The sequence below is a fragment of the Dioscorea cayenensis genome, chromosome 10, assembly GCF_009730915.1.
Source record: "Dioscorea cayenensis subsp. rotundata cultivar TDr96_F1 chromosome 10, TDr96_F1_v2_PseudoChromosome.rev07_lg8_w22 25.fasta, whole genome shotgun sequence".
In the NCBI taxonomy this organism is placed as follows: domain Eukaryota; kingdom Viridiplantae; phylum Streptophyta; class Magnoliopsida; order Dioscoreales; family Dioscoreaceae; genus Dioscorea; species Dioscorea cayenensis.
In genome coordinates, this window is record NC_052480.1 from 8,888,247 (window position 1) to 8,905,313 (window position 17,067).

General features: G+C 33.9%; 2 protein-coding genes across 5 annotated transcripts; both read left to right on the forward strand.

The window, feature by feature from the left end:
* Positions 1-1,735: 1,735 nt before the first annotated feature.
* LOC120270464 (signal recognition particle 9 kDa protein) lies at positions 1,736-5,396 on the forward strand. The gene is made up of 5 exons (XM_039277481.1): positions 1,736-1,934; positions 2,022-2,134; positions 2,229-2,297; positions 4,572-4,665; positions 4,807-5,396. Exons 2-5 carry the CDS (start codon positions 2,063-2,065, stop codon positions 4,881-4,883), a joined length of 312 nt encoding a protein of 103 aa, XP_039133415.1. The 5' UTR covers positions 1,736-1,934; positions 2,022-2,062; the 3' UTR covers positions 4,884-5,396.
* Positions 4,875-11,427, forward strand: LOC120270463 (guanine nucleotide exchange factor SPIKE 1-like). Of its 4 annotated transcripts, none has more exons than XM_039277476.1 (6): positions 4,875-4,982; positions 9,105-9,272; positions 9,366-9,557; positions 9,737-9,780; positions 10,878-10,947; positions 11,175-11,427. In XM_039277476.1, exons 2-6 carry the CDS (start codon positions 9,129-9,131, stop codon positions 11,217-11,219), a joined length of 495 nt encoding a protein of 164 aa, XP_039133410.1. In that variant the 5' UTR covers positions 4,875-4,982; positions 9,105-9,128; the 3' UTR covers positions 11,220-11,427. The 4 variants fall into 4 exon arrangements, with proteins under 4 accessions (XP_039133410.1, XP_039133411.1, XP_039133412.1 ...); XM_039277477.1 differs by lacking the exon at positions 4,875-4,982 and adding an exon at positions 5,634-8,092; XM_039277478.1 differs by lacking the exon at positions 4,875-4,982 and adding an exon at positions 8,100-8,711.
* The last annotated feature ends 5,640 nt before the right edge of the window (positions 11,428-17,067 follow it).

The window sequence follows — 17,067 nt, forward strand, 5'->3', positions numbered from 1 at the left end:
TTAATAAAAACTAACTTATTTTCACTTCTAAAGTCTTTTTTGAACTCATAGAACTTCATTCAACACCTAAATCCTTCCGCTCTATTCTAACTTTCTGACAAATGAACATAAAAGTCCTAGAAGTGATATCACTTTCCTCCACTTCAGGAAAGTGGCACTTCCCTCACTTTGACTTCCCTTCACTTACAGTGGAATGAACGCCCATATTTTTCTTTTTCTTTTTTATTTGTTATTATCCTTATCTATCATGGGCCATTTTGTTTATTATAGATATATGACGGTTCATTGTCCCTTAATCCCAACTCATCCCCAAACCTAAACCCACATATCAAAATCGAATCTCCGTGACGTCCGCACGCCGGGCCGGGTCCCACATGACTCGTCAACGAACTCACCGGCCCGAAATCGTCCAGCGACTCGGCAGTAACGGATTAGCTCCGTTTCTCATGGGCCCCACTCCCACCCCTGACACCTGCTCAACCGATCACAACCCAGATAAATTTCAAAATTTAAAAAAAAATAAAAAATAAAAAAAATCATTTTTTTCTGCGTTTTCTAGGAATTACCAGCGTCGGATTAATTTCTTGAAAAATCACTAAACTTTGCCATATTTTTCACTCGATCATCCAACTTCAAAATGTATCAAAGTGATCACTCAAGTTACTGAAACTTTCACACGGACAGATCACTCGAGATTTTCCGGTGCCCAATAGCTCTATGTGGCGGTGAGTCGACCGATGTCCACATCATCAAGCATATGTGGCTTGTCCACATCCACATCAAATTAAATTATTGAGTCATCAAAACAATAGACACCTTAGCCTTTTTCTTCTTCTTCTTCCCTCTCGATTCCTCTTCTCTACCCTCTACTTCTTGTCATTGTTCGGAGATTTTCGATCCGGTGATCAAAGTTTCTCTACCCCTTTTTCATCTTCATTCCAACGACTAGATCGGTGACAGTGACGATGAGCGGGGAGCGAGCCCTCTTTCCTCCTCGCCGTGACTAGATATCTGGAGGAGTCATAGGGTGATGCCGGTCCCAGTGAACTAGGCTTCTATAGAAAACATCATCCTGAGAGAATACTCATACCATGTCATCGGAGTGAGATCGGTTGCTAGGGGTGAGGATGAGGTCGAGCGATTAAGAAATGGAAGAAAGATATGTGGAGAATAGAACTTCATCACCGTCATCTTCATTGGGGCAATAGAAGAAGAATCGAGAGAAGAAGGAGACCAAGAGCGAGTCGAGGTGTCAAGTTCTTTTTGCCAACTCAAACGCAACTTAATCTGACATGGACAAGGCATGCAAGCCTAATGGTGTGGATATTAGCCGTTGACTCAGCTTTTAAGGTGGCCACGTAGACTACTGGGCACCAGAAAGTCTCGAGTGACCCTGCCGCAGAAAAATTTTTGTAATTTGAGTGATCGACTTTTGAGTACGCTTTTGAAGTTGAATGACTAAATTGAAAATAAGACAAAGTTGGGTGACTTTTTAAGAAATTAATCCTACCAGCGTCCAACCAAAGCAAAATAAAAAAAATAAAAAAAAAGAAAGTAAAATTTAAATAGCAAAAGGAAAAGTCTTCCTTTCGTTTCAAATATAAATAATCTCGACCTTTTGTTACTTGTATTTTTCCTCCATTTTTTTAATAAATAAATAAATAATTTTCTTTTTTTTAGAAGAGAGAGTGTAGTAGTCTTGAAACCAAATATTTATTTATTTATTTATTTTTCTTGGTTCAGTAGGGCTGCTAGCCTGCTCCTACCTGCTCTGCTCTGCTCTGCTCTCTCTCTTCTTCCTCTCATTCGTTGCCATCCCGTTGCCATCTCGAGATCCACGGAGAAGAGGATGGAAGGGGGAGCTGGAGGATGCTAAGGGTTTTGAGTTTGGTGAGTTTTTTCGCCAGATCTGAGGGTTTTTGAAGCTTTTGGAGGTGATCTTTAGCTTGGTGCTTCTAATGGTATGGTTTAGTGATCTTTAGCTTGAGTTTTTTCGCCGGATCTTTGGCTTGATGATCTAGGTTTTCTCCCGATTGGAAGGCGAAGAAGAGCGGTGCTCACGATGGTGTACATCGCTTCTTGGGAGGAGTTCGTCGAGAGATCCATCCAGCTTTTCCGCGCTGATCCCCAATCTGTGCGTTTCCTTTTTTATTTCTCCGTGTTCCTTTCGATTTCTGATCATTCTTTTCTTGATCTTTGCTTGATTTTTTTTGGTTGTGTTTGTGCAGTCTCGGTATGTGATGAAGTACAGGCACTGCGACGGAAAACTTGTGCTCAAGGTCACTGACAATCGTGAGGTATTTTGTTGTTTCTTTGATCTCTTTTAGCCAAAATTTTATTGGTTTCTTCTGCTATTGTAGTATTTTGTTTTGCATCTCTATCCAATTTGGTTATGATGATTCTGATTGTATTCTTTGCAAGAGTAAACGCTGTTTCCACCTGTGATGTTTTTTTAAAAATATATTTATGGAGAGATTACTTATTGTTCTTGTTGCGTTGGTGGTATTGAATTGGCTTTTGGAGCAATAATTCATCTTGCTTATGCACATGGATGAACTTGAAGATATTTGCATTAGCTGATAAAATTTTGTATGGTTTTTGGTACACATATTTATGAATTATGAGTGCTCATTTTGACGTGCATTAGGTTGGCCTTTGACTTCGATGTAATGTTCAAGTTTGGATTCTTTGTGCATTGTTTGGTTGTATTAGTTGTATTTGATATTCATGTGAGCTTGGCCGTACTGAACGGCACTCTAGGGAAGTAGTCTTAGCTTAAGGTTGTTTCATTTCCGAATTTTGTGCAATTCGAAGTAAAGCCAAATATTTACTCACCTTTGCGGGCATAAAGATTGTGGATTTATAAGAAACTTATTAGTTTATCTTAGAAAAATATGAACCATTGTTGCATGAAGGAATTACTTGATAATTTGTTTGTTTGCAATTTCAGCAATTGGATATAGTTTTATAAAGAGTTCATGGTTCTAAGATCCCTGAAGTCAATCCATAAGGAAGATTATTGACTTACTTGCTGAATGCTTTGTATCATGCCTTTGTAAATGTTGTGGGTTCATGTTATGGCTATATGAAGAACATTTTCTGTTACACCATTTGAAAGTCTTCCCATGTTCAAGTCATTGATCATCTTATTACTTATTTCTTATGCTAATCTCCCATTCGTTGACCTTTTTTTTTGTGTATATTTTCACATTTATCGACTTCAAATCATGGGGCTAGTTATGCCTGCTCCATTTTACAAGACGTGATCACCTTTTCCTTTTGTGCTTCTATTTTGATTATATGTTGGTCTTGTAGACAAATTTTGGAACTTTGATTTTTGTTACCTCTAGGTCTTCTATTGACTTTATACACTGATCTTTATATTGGCCTAGTTATATTCCTAGAAATTAGCTTCTCATCCATTATTTGTTAGCTTCTCATTGTCTTGTTTCATTCTCAATATGTTTTTGTATGTTTAATTTTACTAAATTCTCAATGTTCATTTTGTTGTCAATAATACCTATGTACTTACTTCTCCTCCAATGAATTGAACAAAATGCTCAAATTGATCAGTATTCTTGTATCCTCTTCACCTTTTTCTCCTATTTTGTGGGGTTGAATTGATTTCAAGCTTGCTTCCTATTTGATTGTAGCATACCTTAAACAGTTGGAGCAACCTTCACGCATATTTCTTGCACAGCTTATTTCCACATTGAAGTGTTCTCGAGTCTGTGTCTCTCTAAATTGATTACTTATATGAACAGATGCTTATTATTGTTTTTTTACCTGATATTATATTTTATTCTTGGCAAGTGCATCAGTTGGTTGGGCCAGGCGTTTTGTATCTTTTAACGGGTGCTTATGAGAATGGAAAATAGCCTTGTTTACAAATCCTTAAATTTATTCTGTAAGGGTTTTTTCTTCTATTAAGTGTCTATAAATTCCGGTTGGTAAATAGACTTTTTATTCCAATTGTACTCGGTAACCGAACTCTAATTGACCTTTTCATCATTGTGAACTTTCAGGTGATAAACCTCATCTTTTGACCGTGATTGCATTGCCACAGTTGGGTTTTATTTTTGTTTTTTTGGAAAGCCTCTGTCTTTTGCTTTTGTAACACTCTCATATCTAGTGAGTGTACTTAAGGAGACATGATTCATTGCTATGTCAGCTGGCTAATTATGGATTCAAGGAATACATATTTACAAAAGGATTACATTATTCATCTACTAATCAGACATCAGATAGCAGTAACTGTGTGTGGGTGTGTTTGAAATTAAATGGATTTTTTTTGCAGGAAATTTATCTTGGTTTGATAAATGTGGACCCTTAATATTAGCTGACATTTTTTTTTTTTAATAATATTAATATTACTTTTCCCTCGTGTATTTTGGCATCCTTGATTTACATAATAAGTTTGGTGGTTGGAAATTCTTTTTCCTAAAGTAAGAAATATTCTCTATTTGAATAATTTATTCGCCATTTATAATCCCAAAGTTTCCAAAATCACTCATCATTGTTCTCATGTTGATATGATGAATTGGTCATAATGAGAAGTGTTATGGTTATAGTGCCTGAAGTTTAAGACGGACCAGGCCCAAGATGTAAAGAAGATGGAGAAACTGAATAACATCTTTTTCACTCTGATGGCTCGAGGCCCTGATGGTAAAACTCAGTTTTCGTAATTTTCTTATAGATATTGATCACTTCCTTCATTTCGAATGGTTTACGTTCCCTTGGTATTTTGATCAAGTCATTGGCCATTATTGTTGATTAATACTGAGATTATGTTTACCTTTTGCACAGCTGATATATCCGAAGTATCAGGCAAGGAACAAGCGGAGCAGTTAGCTTCCAAGAAAGGCAGAGGCCGGAGGCAGTGAAAGGCTTTAACTAATCCCATCTGACCGGCACCGTTTTGATTTCATTTAAATTCACAGACGAAATGGATTTTTAATTTACTTCTCATTGTTGCTGACGAGGTTCGACCAAAATTTGAGGCTTTTAGCATTGAACTTTTGTGATCATTTGATTAATAGTTTTTTTTTCCAATAGAAGTGAAACTGCTTTACAGTTGAGGATATGTGAACAAATGCAATGTGGTGTGTGCTCAACTCTTCACAATTTCAAGTTGTTTTTGATTTGAATGTCACATAGGCATCATTTCATGGAGCATTAGATGGCTACTTGCTTTTGTAAACAATTAGTTATGCCTGTCTTGGTAAATTACTTCTTAGTCCTTGGTTAATTTCATTTTAACCAAATAGGGAGAAGGTTTAATGGTTTGAAGACCTCTTAATCCTTTTGTGTATTTTTATTGAAACAAAACACGATGTGCACCAAAAATAAAATATTATGGGTAAAAAAAAATTATGCAATGATTAGCAAATGTATAATTGTTTACGTGGCTGTTTACCTTAAAGTATGACTATTGTGTTGTACCTCTAATAAGAAAATTTATTCTTTTCTTGTCTACCTCTTAAGACTCGCATTTTTGTCCAAATGTTAAAATATATATATATATATATATATATATATAAAGGTTTAAAAAATTATTAACAGTAATTATTTAGATCGAAATGAACTTTCAATTTAAGCTCATAAAAATATCTTAAATGTTAGGGCAAAAATGTTTGACACTTAAATGAAATTTAAATAAAATATAAGTAGACTTTTTTAGTTAAAATATTGAATTATAGGGAGTTGCACAGACTGTTAAACCTGTTTCTTAAATATGTAATTATTCCCTAATAAGCAAGTTTTGATCTTATAGCTTACGTACATGATATACTACCTACATTTTGTTGTTTTTTTTCCCTTTATTTTAATCTTATTGCCTTTGCTGATGCTATTACTGCTATCATCATTATATATCACTAATAGAATTAAATGACCAGATGTGTGGTATCATTTAGTGATAAAAAGTACCCAATAATGAGTAGCTTACTAAGTTGCTGAATATGGAATCGCATTGCAAAACTTACACCTCTCTTGAAAGTCGGGTATTGAATGATATTGAAAGGCTTAAAATGGTTGATGGACCATACAGGTAAATAATATTGCATACTTAATAAACTGCTGGGGATTTAACATGCAAAATGGCACCTGTCGTAAATGAAGAATAATGTGTGGATTGCATTGTGAAACTGACACCTATTTGAGAGTTGAGCATTAAATGATATCAGGAGGTTCAAAATGGTTGTTGGACTATATAGTTTGAATGATATTGCATGCTTGGTGGCGGCGTTATAAAATGTGCAATTGCATTTGCCTTGAATGAACAATAACGGGTGGATGTATTTATGTATCACAGTTGCGAAGACCCTAATTCTGCTAAATTCTGCCAAATCCACATGTATTTATGTATCATAAAGAAACCAAAAACTCATTTTTTCAATTGACGTCAAAAAATTAAACCATGTTCCAATATATAAATGTTTATGCTTTATTATATGTGGGAATTAGGAGGGAGGGAGCAGATGCAACTAATCATTTGGCTGATGTTTTCAAGACCAATGACATTAGTACATTTTTAATCTAGCACTTCTGTGAATTCGAAGTTAATCAAGTTCTTGGAGTAATGTGTACAGTTCCTCATTTAGATGAAGCCATTAATCATGCATGCTTGTATATATGAATTATGTATGAGTTTTGAAGTTCGTAATATTTTGCTTGATATTGTTGAAGAACTAATAGATAATATTCTTTAATGTTTGTTAGTGTGCTTGTCAAATGCTCCTGTTTGTGTGCACCAGCTAGAATTGATTCTGCCAATTTGCTGATTATAGTTTGGTGCTTTAGCTATTTATATAAATGCTTAATTTGTATGAACATGTCACAAATGACCAAATACCAATTGAATGAAACCTTTGGGGGGAACCAAGAAATGACATTAACTTAAAACTGGGATCTTGGATTGACCAAGATATGGATAGAACTCAGAAATTTTTGCTATTCTTAGAATTATTAATCAATTTCGATTTAGTGTGTTTTTCATTGACATTTTCTTTTCCACCAAGAACTTTATGTGGCTCTCTTTGACCAATAAATTGGGAGAATCATAGACGTGTATAATTAATTATGTGCATGATGCTGTTGAGAACATTAGCTGGTCAGCCTAAATAATTGGAGTTTGTATTACCTATGCATATCTTAACTGCCTTGACAGGATTTGAGGTTGAGATTTGTGTTACTATAACCTAAAGACAAGGAAATTGCGTTGACTGTTTGTTTTTAAAAGGTGGTTGCATTTGGCTGGATTTATGATATAACAATTCAAGCATAGAAGAAGACATTGACACTCCTTGAAGACTAGATATGCCATATATCCTTGCCATCTTCCTTAAGAAAGATGGATCTATTTGTCCATTTAAATATGGACTTTGAAATTGGACTGAAATTGATTTAGACTTGGACTAAATTAAATTCCCTTGGCTTTCTTTTTAGAGTCAAAATAAGGATCCAGCATGCATTCAAGAGACTTTGTTTCTATCGTATAACACAACATTGTTAATATTTCTGTGAAACTTAATCTTGGATGAGTAAACAAGTTACTTTAAGCCCTTAGACACACTATTGTCTTGCATCTTATCAAAGAACAATATTAATTGTGAAATTTGGATTTCCATTTCTGCTGTTTGGTATGTGGTTTCTATATGATGACTTTGTCCTCTTCCAATTTAACAATGAAAAGCAACTAAAAGTAGTAGTTTTGTATGCACCAATCACATTGGAGACAGCTTGAGGTGTGTTAGAGTAACCGATAATACCATAATGGTTAATGTAATAAGTTTGGACTTGAATATGTAAGGACAAGTCTTTCATCACATTAGCTTTAGCTTTTGTGTTTACCAAGCCTGTAGAATATCTTTAGTTCCCATCTAACTTGGTATTGACTTGTGGTTAATTGGTTTTTTTACCTTGTGGCTCGTTAAAATAGACTAGCATGTATCAAGGGGGCTTATAAGGGTAACTAATAGTTCTACATCTGTTAATGTAGTAAGTTTGTACTTGAATATGTCTCTTGTCCTATTAACTTAAGCTTTTGAAATGAATCGAGTTCAGATGATGTGTTTGGTCTTAATCTAACAAGGTGACTAGTCATACCCTTTGTTTATGAGATACTGTAGTTGATTGCACTGTGTTAAAGATTGTTGTAAGACTGCATAAATCATTTTCAAAGAAAGACTAAAATGTGCATTTCTAGGATAGATGCCCATAACTACAAGATGGAATCATGCCCTCTGTTTATCGGCAAGGACATTGGGCCCCACAATGAGGGATGAGTAAGCCATCAATTTATCTTTCTAGTTCATTCCATGAGATGTGCCATAAATAACTCGGGCGTTATGTCAATATTTTGATAATTTTGGTGCCAAATACCATCTACATAAGATTTGTATTTCCTGATAGTTTAGGTTTTTCTCTTCTGAGAACATATTTAAGCACAAAATTTCATACATTTTCAAACTAAAAAGGTGTCCACATCATGCAGAGAAGTTTTCCACCAGAGATGAGTAAGTGCTCCACTTTGGCTAATTTATGAGTATGTAAATATGTGTCTTTAATCCTGCTAACTTGAAGGGTTTAGGTTGAATTGAGTTTCACTAACTTGTGTTCAGTTTGGATATAACATGGTATCAAAGTTATAAGATTCGTTTGTTTGCATGGTGACTAGTTGAAAGACTACAACGTATCAAGGGCGCTATTAGGTATAACTAATAGTTCTTCATTGGCTAATTTAGTAAATTTTTCTACATATTTTAAGAAAAATTGACATGTGTTTGGTTTATATCTAGCATTAGTGACCTATTTGACCTTTTTCATTTGAGCATGTAGGCCTCATATTTTGCCATGCAGTTTAACAATTAAATGTAATGGATGTCCTTTTATCTTTTCTAAACAATTTTGATTGTAGGATTTAGGAATAAGCACAGCCATAAGAGTTTTATGAACTTTTGTTCAGTGATTATTATTGGATTACCTGCACTTTGAGGGTTTTGTCTGAATGATGCCTTCCTGAGCTCTCTTTTTTGGTTAGATCTTACTTATACACGGGTTTGCACTTTTTGTCTTTAATATATGACAACTTTGGCACTTTGCAGTTCCATGCTTTTGATTTTCGCGTGATGACCAGAAGCGAGCCATTTTCTCAACTTCTTCATTGTCTGTATGTGTACCCCTTGATTGTTAGTTTGGGCCGCAAAAGGAATTTATTCATAAGGGTGGAGATGAGAAAGGATGATAGTGACATTCGCAAACACCCATTGGAGGTCCTTAATTTTGGTAATTACTTTGAGCACATTTAACCTTTTTTCAATTGTAAAACCTTTTCACTCAGCTTTTGCATTTCCATGAATTCTCAGGCTATGTATCCAGGGGATGACGGAGCAGTGCTTCAGAAATGGGCTCATACACAAGTTTATGTTGGTTCTAGGATGGCATGTTGCCATGATGAGATTAAAATCTTCCTCCCTGCGATTTTGTCACCTCAACATCATCTTTTGTTTACCCTTTTTCATGTCGATCTCCAAACCAAGCAGGAGGCTCCAAAGCCTGTAAGCCTTCATTGTTTTCTGTATTTGTTGAAGGGTACACTTGTGGAGTTCTCTATTTGTTAGGCTGTACCCAGATTCTTTTATATCTTCATCCAGGCTTCTAAAGTTTTGTTTCTCAAACAATATGTAGACATGTGAAATATTTACATAACCTATTTTTACTTTTTTATTTACTACAGGTAATTGTAGGATATGCTGCACTTCCCTTGTCCACTCATGCCCAGTATGTTTACTCACCTTAAAAGCCTGTCTGGCTATGATGTTGGTTTATTCTATTTAGGTTCAAGATTCTTTCTATGCCATTAACCATCAAATATTGAACTCAAGTTGCGCAAGATGACGAGATCATTTAACTCTTAGAATATCCTTTCTATAATATTTTGCATGAGCTATGATTCAAGGATTTTTCTTTCTTGCTTGTTTTTTGTCATTCCTATGATTATCCGGCCTCAATATTCAATCTTTTTAAAATTTTATATGAAGGGTTTTTATTCCTCGAGGCAGCCCTACAAATGTAGCTCAGGATGGCACACAGTTATGATGTTTGTAGTTTTTTCTGCAAATCTCAAACTAAATGGAAACAGTTCAGTTCTTTAGAATATGAAATCCTAATTAAAATTCTAACTGAAACTGAACTTAAATTCAATGGTGTGATCAAACATTTTAATAACAGTATATCACGTGCTGCATGATCTAAGATTATGCAACAAATTAGCAGTCATAAAAGTCCTCTTGTCAAAGGCATGCCTAGTTGAGACTGTTTTTATTTTTTGTGAATTTGTTTTTTAATGATCTATAGAAAGTGGAAGAGTTGCTCTTATTTCCTGTGGGTATCTTGTCCTCATGAAAATTAATGTGATTTAGTTAATTTAGTGTACGAACTGTGAAAAAAGAAGCTACCTTATTTAAAGGTTGAGAACAATTCAAAGGTTTGCAGAGCCATTGTAAGCTCATATTGTTCTCAAACAATCAAGTTGTCTTTAATCTACCCCTTCTTACTCTCTACTATGTTTAGTATCTTAGCTGATTTCTAAATGGATTGCAATCCTATGCTTGATGTTGAACATAGTGAAAAATTTAGTATTGTTTATCCAAAATTATCATGTGGGTTTGTTAAATGATATGATTATTTTGTTGCAGGCAGGCCTAGTCATAATAATGTTATGTAGATGTCACATCTGCCATATGCTTATGGATGTTCATAGATATTCTATGCTTTTTTTGGTTGAGTTTGTAGGGACAACATAGCAAATTTTGCTCTCTACTTTAGTTACCCAATGTGATCTTTTTACTGAGGCTTGAAATTATAATTTCATTCAGGTTGCATTCTGAAGTCTCTTTGCCAATTTTTAGAGAGCTGGTTCCGCATTATCTTCAAGATAGTATCAAGGTATATCTTATATCTGAAAAATTAAACTGAATTTGTCTTTCAGAATTTTCTTCAAATGTGTTAGTGCCTATCATTTTAGTGGTATCTCTCCTTTACAACCGTGAATAATGCTTGTGAATATAAATTTGCTTGAATGCTATTAAGACACAAATCTAGTTGAGTTTCTATTAGCAGAGTGAATCTGTTGTCTTATTACTTAAGATTACCTTTCACATGTATATTTTCAGGAAGGATTGGATTATTTGGAGGTGGAAAAAATGTCTTCAGATTGAATTTAAGGTTATACTCTTCTTTGTTTCCAGTCAATGAGAGAGTAAGGGACTTTTTCCTGGAGTATGATCAGCATATACTCTGCACAAGTCCTCCTTGGGGGTCCGAGCTACTTGAGGTATGATTCATATTTTCTTAAAGTTATATGTTGAAAACAACTTGAATCTGCATATGTTATTTGATATAAATTTTTTTAATTTCTTGCTTTGATTTTTCTAGTAGGTTGTGCATTGATCTTTGTGGACATGAAATGCTGTTATCTCTTGGCTGTAGTTTTAAATTATTGCATCATGTCTTTCTCCTCATTGTCTCCATATGCTCATATATTCTAGTTGTTGTCAAGAATAATCTAAGTTATAGTAAGATTAGAATTTCCTGTTGAGTATGATATATTTCCTGAGTGTGCTGCATAAGTGGTAACTTGCAGTTTGATGAGGGTTAATTTAGGAAGGCAGCTGGATTCCCATATTTCAATTCGTCTGATAGATAGAAGCTATCATTGTACTCGCTACGTCGGGTAAGCTATGTCGGTGATTTGTGAAACTGTCTTTAGAATGAAGATCTATTAGAAACTCCGTACTTGACCATATGTTTAATATGGTGTTCACCAGCATATATCTACAGAGAAATAATGGACGTTGAAGATGATCAAACTGAGAGGATTGATGTTCAAACTCTCCTCCTAAACAAAAATATAAACATTCTACACAAGGAACCTAATGCTAGCAGATCAAGAGGCCATTGGCAGAGCTCACATTATCTCTAATGTTTCTCGAGCAAGAATGGAGGATTTAATTTTCTTAATTGAGAGCATTGAATTATTTGAAATATTGAAAAAACATAAAAGGAAAAATATTTAGAAAATGAGTTAGTATGAAAGAACATGGAGTGATTTTTCTAGCAATTTAAAAAGCATGTAAATGGCTTTCCATATGTCATATCTCCTTTTATTGAAGCAAGGGCAATTCTAATTTTTCGTTCATGCTCAATGGATGTAAAGGCAGAACAAATGTGTCCTTGTGGATTATTTTCTAAGGTCATATCAAGAGATTAAATGTTGCAACCTTTACTTTGGCCACCATTTGCAAACAAAACACCCATTGAATAAAGTTCTAGATATTAGCAATATCTTTGTCGAATATCTAACACAAATATATTAAAGTCAAAGAAATAAGAACGAACACAACCATAAAATGAGATATATGTGGTTCAACTATAACTGTAGCCACGAACATGCGCAAATCAGTATTCATTATCAACAAAAGAAAAAAGAAAAAAAGGCAATATTATAAAAATATACTACCTCTTCGAGGAGGTTAAGAACACAAACATCAATGAGATTCTATCTTTCACTAACATCCACTAACATACACAGGATTGATGAATACCCCACTTAATTGCTTACTCAAGTTAGAAGGAAGCATAAAATCCTTCTTTCAATATAAGAGATCATTCATGACAAATAAAAAGATTTACCATCTCTAACCTTGGAAGTTACACCATTGTTTGATATATTTTTCATCCCAATATATTTTAAATTATTATGGAATAGAAAATAAGTGGTCATAAATATTGGTATATCTTAGTAGTAAATAATATGACTTTTTCAATATTAATATAGCTCAATAATAAATAAGAAAATAATATCGGGAATCTCACTTCATGCAGTAAATAGTGTAAATAGTATGATTTTTCTATTTTATAAATTTTAAAAAAAAATCACTCAATGTTTATATTTGAAAACACATCAAATTTTTGTAAAATTTTTAAGAGCTCTAGACTGCCTAGAAAGGCAATCCCTTGCTTTTTATTATGAAAGATATTTGAATTGGACATAAATCTCGGATGGTTTTGGTACTTTTTAGAGGATTTTAAATTTATAAATAACTGGAAGAACAATGTAAACACTGACTCGATTAAACTTTTGGAAGTAACCAAATGAGTTAATAGTTATATATGCCCTTATAACTTCTAATCTTAAATTATAGTATTTGTTAGCTAGATTTGGATTATGATATATTATATAATATTTTATCTATATTACCAAACCAATCTATTTGTATTTTTACTTTTGTATCATAATTATTATTTTTAAAAAATATAATAAATCACCATAAATGTATTAGAGATGAAGTTTATGCAAAATTGTCAAAAACAATTGACTATACGATGACAGAAAAGGAGGTGAGAAGGCATCACAAGACTTAAAAAAATAAAAAATTTTAAAAAAAAACATTCAGAAGAATTCCTGATCCCTAATTGTTTTGTTAATCAGGATGCTAGAAATTTTTTTCAATTAAATCCTTGATTGGAGAGCAGTTACAGCTAGTAATAAGGTGTTATAAAAATCCAGCTAGTGTTTGATGACGCTCACACAAGACCAGTCTCAGTGAAAATGAGTTCATAGCATGATAAATTTTTTAAAAATTATTTTTATAAAATAATAAGTTACATAAAAAATAATAAATAATAAATCATTATTTATAATAATAATAATAATATTTATCCAAAAAAAATCTAGATATTTGAGATTTTTTTAATGGGTTGTTTAATTACTTGCAATGCATAAAAAAACTCAATGATAAGTAATATTATGCAATAGAAATAATAATAATAGTAAATGAAAATTTTAAATATAATTTAAAAAAATGAATTGTGGGGCTCTTAAAAATTGTGGGTTATATGATCAAATTTATTGCATATTGATATTATCATAAATTAAATATTATAGTTTCAAAAACATTTAAAATTTTCAATATTTTAATCATATGTGTAGAATAATAGTAAATAAAAATTTTAAATATAATTATTTAAAAAACATGAATTATGGGACCTTAATTAGAAAATTATGGGGTCTATTGTATGGCCAAATTTATTGCATTGTAATATTATTATAAATAAATTTTATAGTTTAGTGTTATTATTATAAATCAAATTTTATAGTTTACTAAACCCTTGAAAACTTTCAAGATTAAATTATGTGATAGGATAAAAATAAATAAAAATTTAAATATAATTTAAAAAGTAAATTATAACACCTTATGAAAATCCGAGGCCCTATTTATAATGCTAAACTAATGTTTTATGTCCGTGCTATGCATGGGAGAGATAAACATCATAGATGATATAAAGCAATAATTTGAAACCCATTTTAACTCGATTATTTCAACCTATTTTGACCAAATTCATCATGTTATTGGGTAAGGTCATATGAATATCCGGCACAAAAGAATTGACCCGGATAACTCTATTGAGTACCAGGTTAATCACGGGTAATGTATAAATTTTTTTTCTAATATTATGCTGTGCTTGAATTTGTATTTTAAATTGTATTAGATTATAATGATGTATTTCTTGTATTTTATTTAAGATATTAAATTAATGTTTATAAATTATAAGAAAGAGTATTTTAATTGTTGAAATTTTATATTATTGCTTTTCAAATTTTTATTAATTCATAATACATCTTATATATTTATATATAATTAAAATTATAAATATATATATTATATTCATGACAGGGTCCACCCTCTTTAGACCCATGACATGTAAACCTTTTCATCAAGAGTAATGCTATATGAGGCGAAGAAAACACACGAACCAGCCACACGACTGATGTGGCTGGTTATGTGGATTTTCTTTTTTTTTTATTTAAAAAAAATAAAAAGGGGAGAAACAAAGAAAGCGCATCTCTCTCTCGGGGTTCTCTCTATCTAGAAATTAGGGCTTCGTTCAAGCCCCTCTTCCACTCCCGGTCGCCGCTCCCGCCGCTTCCTTCCCCCTCTCTCGGCCGTCGTTCAAGCCGCCTCCTCCTTCCTCGCTCACGGCCACTTCACTCCCCCGTGCCTGGTACCCGTTCTGACCGCTCTCTTTCCCTCTCCCGCTCCTGGTACCCGTTATGACAGCTCTCTTCTTTGTCCCCGGATCCGGTACCGATCTCTTCCCTCCCCCGCTCCTGGTATCCATTCCGGCCGCCGCCCCTCTCTCGTTTGGCTTTGAAGAGAAACTAGGGCACAGATCGGCCCTAGTTTCTGTCTCTCTCGTGCTCTCTCATGTGGGACTCTCGCGCTTTCTCTCTCTCTCTTTCTCTCTCTCTCGTGTGGCTCTGTGCTCCCGGCCGCCGCTTCCCTTCCCGCTCCGGTGCCCGTTCGGCCCGCCCGCCTCTCGTTTGGCTTTGAAGAGAAACTAGGGCACATATCGGCCTAGTTTCTGTCTCTCTCGTATGGAACTTTGTTTCTCTCTTTTGTGTGGCTGGTTCTCTGAATTTCTTGGCACAAAAGCCCGGCTCACCTTGAAATCAGGAAGAGAGGCAATGATGCCCTAAAAATTTCTATCCTGCCTTCGTCTCTCTACAACGATGGCATAGTGGCTTGGATGGCCTAGTAGGCAACCGTCACTGTTATTGTTGTAGAGGGAGGGGGAAGGATGGGAGAACATCATTATTGTTGAATCTGAGCCTCTGTTTTAAATCTGTTGGTTGATATATTTTGTTGCATCATGTATTTCTTTCTGTCGACGTGGCTGGTTCGTGTGGTTGCTTCGCTCTATATAGCATTACTCTTACTCTTTAGTAATGATTGTCTTGGCCATGATGATTTGCCCTATAAAAGAATATAGAAATTGGGTGGCGTGGCAACTTTAGTTGCAGCCCTTGATTCATGTTTATCCATGCATTAGAACAGTGGGGCAAGATCTGAGCCTTTTTATTATTCTGAAACTGTTTGTTTGTTTGCTATTTTTTGATATCTATCAAGCTTGATGTAACCTGCAGATGGACACCAGAGAAGCTGTAAGCTAAATTGCTAGTAAGTTATCAAGTTCAGTAACTTGTTATTGACGATTTTCATTCGTCTTTTGCATCATCTAAATATTTAAATTGCTAGTAAGTTATCAAGTTCACTAACTTGTTATTGAAGATTTTCATGATTGTTTCCTGTTTAATTCAGTAATATTTGTTTCTGGCTTTTGGCAAGTTGTTTGCTTTATCATAGATTATTTTTTTCTTGTTTTTTTTTGACATGCTGTTTAATGTGTTTAAATTTGTTTGTGGTGATTTGGGTTTAGACATTTCTCAATTTTGTTGTTGGAGTGAATGGATGATTTTTCAGTGTTGCGGAGTATCAAAATTGAGCGCAGGTTTTGGTGAATTTAGGGATTTGGGAATCTGATTTGGAGGATTTGGCATGAATCACTTAAGAGTATTGGGCATTTGATCTTGTTGCACTATCCATATGATTTTGCTTCTTAGATACAATAACAGTCATCAGGTCATTGTTCAATCTGTATTGTTGGCTTCCTGTATTAGATATTATTGTTCGTCCAACATTTTCTTAAATATTAAGTTTCAAAATTGTCATGAACACTGAACTTCTTATTTTCAAGTTATGTATTAGAGCTACTGATCTATTTACTGTATGTTTTTTTAATAAAAAAAACTGATAGCCTGACCTAACACAAAGTGAGGAGGAAGATATTGCAAATGGTATCAATAACTTGGAGGAGAAGCTGCTTGAGCAGGTGCATTTTATTTGTCTTTTTTATTTTCTATCAATTCTAAGTCCAAGATTTCTGTTCTATCACACTCAGTCCATCTCGTATTATGTACCAATTTATGGTGTGTATATGATCCCAGAAAATCTAATAAAATTTTCATATTTTGTTCCAATAGGTTAAGAAGATATGCTTGTAGGATTGGCTTATGGACATGCTTGTAGGATTGGCTTATGGACATGCTTCCAGAAAATCTCGTATTATGTACTATCCTGACATTCGTTGATATCTATTCTAAATGCATTTTCCTTTTTCTTATTTTCTGTAGAAAACTCGAGTGTACTGCAATGGACATGCTTG

Excerpts from the sequence above, each read along its gene's own strand:
- LOC120270463 (XM_039277476.1), top strand. The coding sequence starts at position 9,129 with ATGACCAGAAGCGAGCCATTTTCTCAACTTCTTCATTGTCTGTATGTG. Across the intron at positions 9,781-10,877 it reads CCCTTGTCCACTCATGCCCA|GTTGCATTCTGAAGTCTCTT; the intron begins GTATGTTTACTC and ends AATTTCATTCAG. Across the intron at positions 10,948-11,174 it reads ATCTTCAAGATAGTATCAAG|GAAGGATTGGATTATTTGGA; the intron begins GTATATCTTATA and ends GTATATTTTCAG.
- LOC120270464 (XM_039277481.1), top strand. The coding sequence starts at position 2,063 with ATGGTGTACATCGCTTCTTGGGAGGAGTTCGTCGAGAGATCCATCCAG. Across the intron at positions 2,298-4,571 it reads AGGTCACTGACAATCGTGAG|TGCCTGAAGTTTAAGACGGA; the intron begins GTATTTTGTTGT and ends TTATGGTTATAG. Across the intron at positions 4,666-4,806 it reads GATGGCTCGAGGCCCTGATG|CTGATATATCCGAAGTATCA; the intron begins GTAAAACTCAGT and ends CCTTTTGCACAG.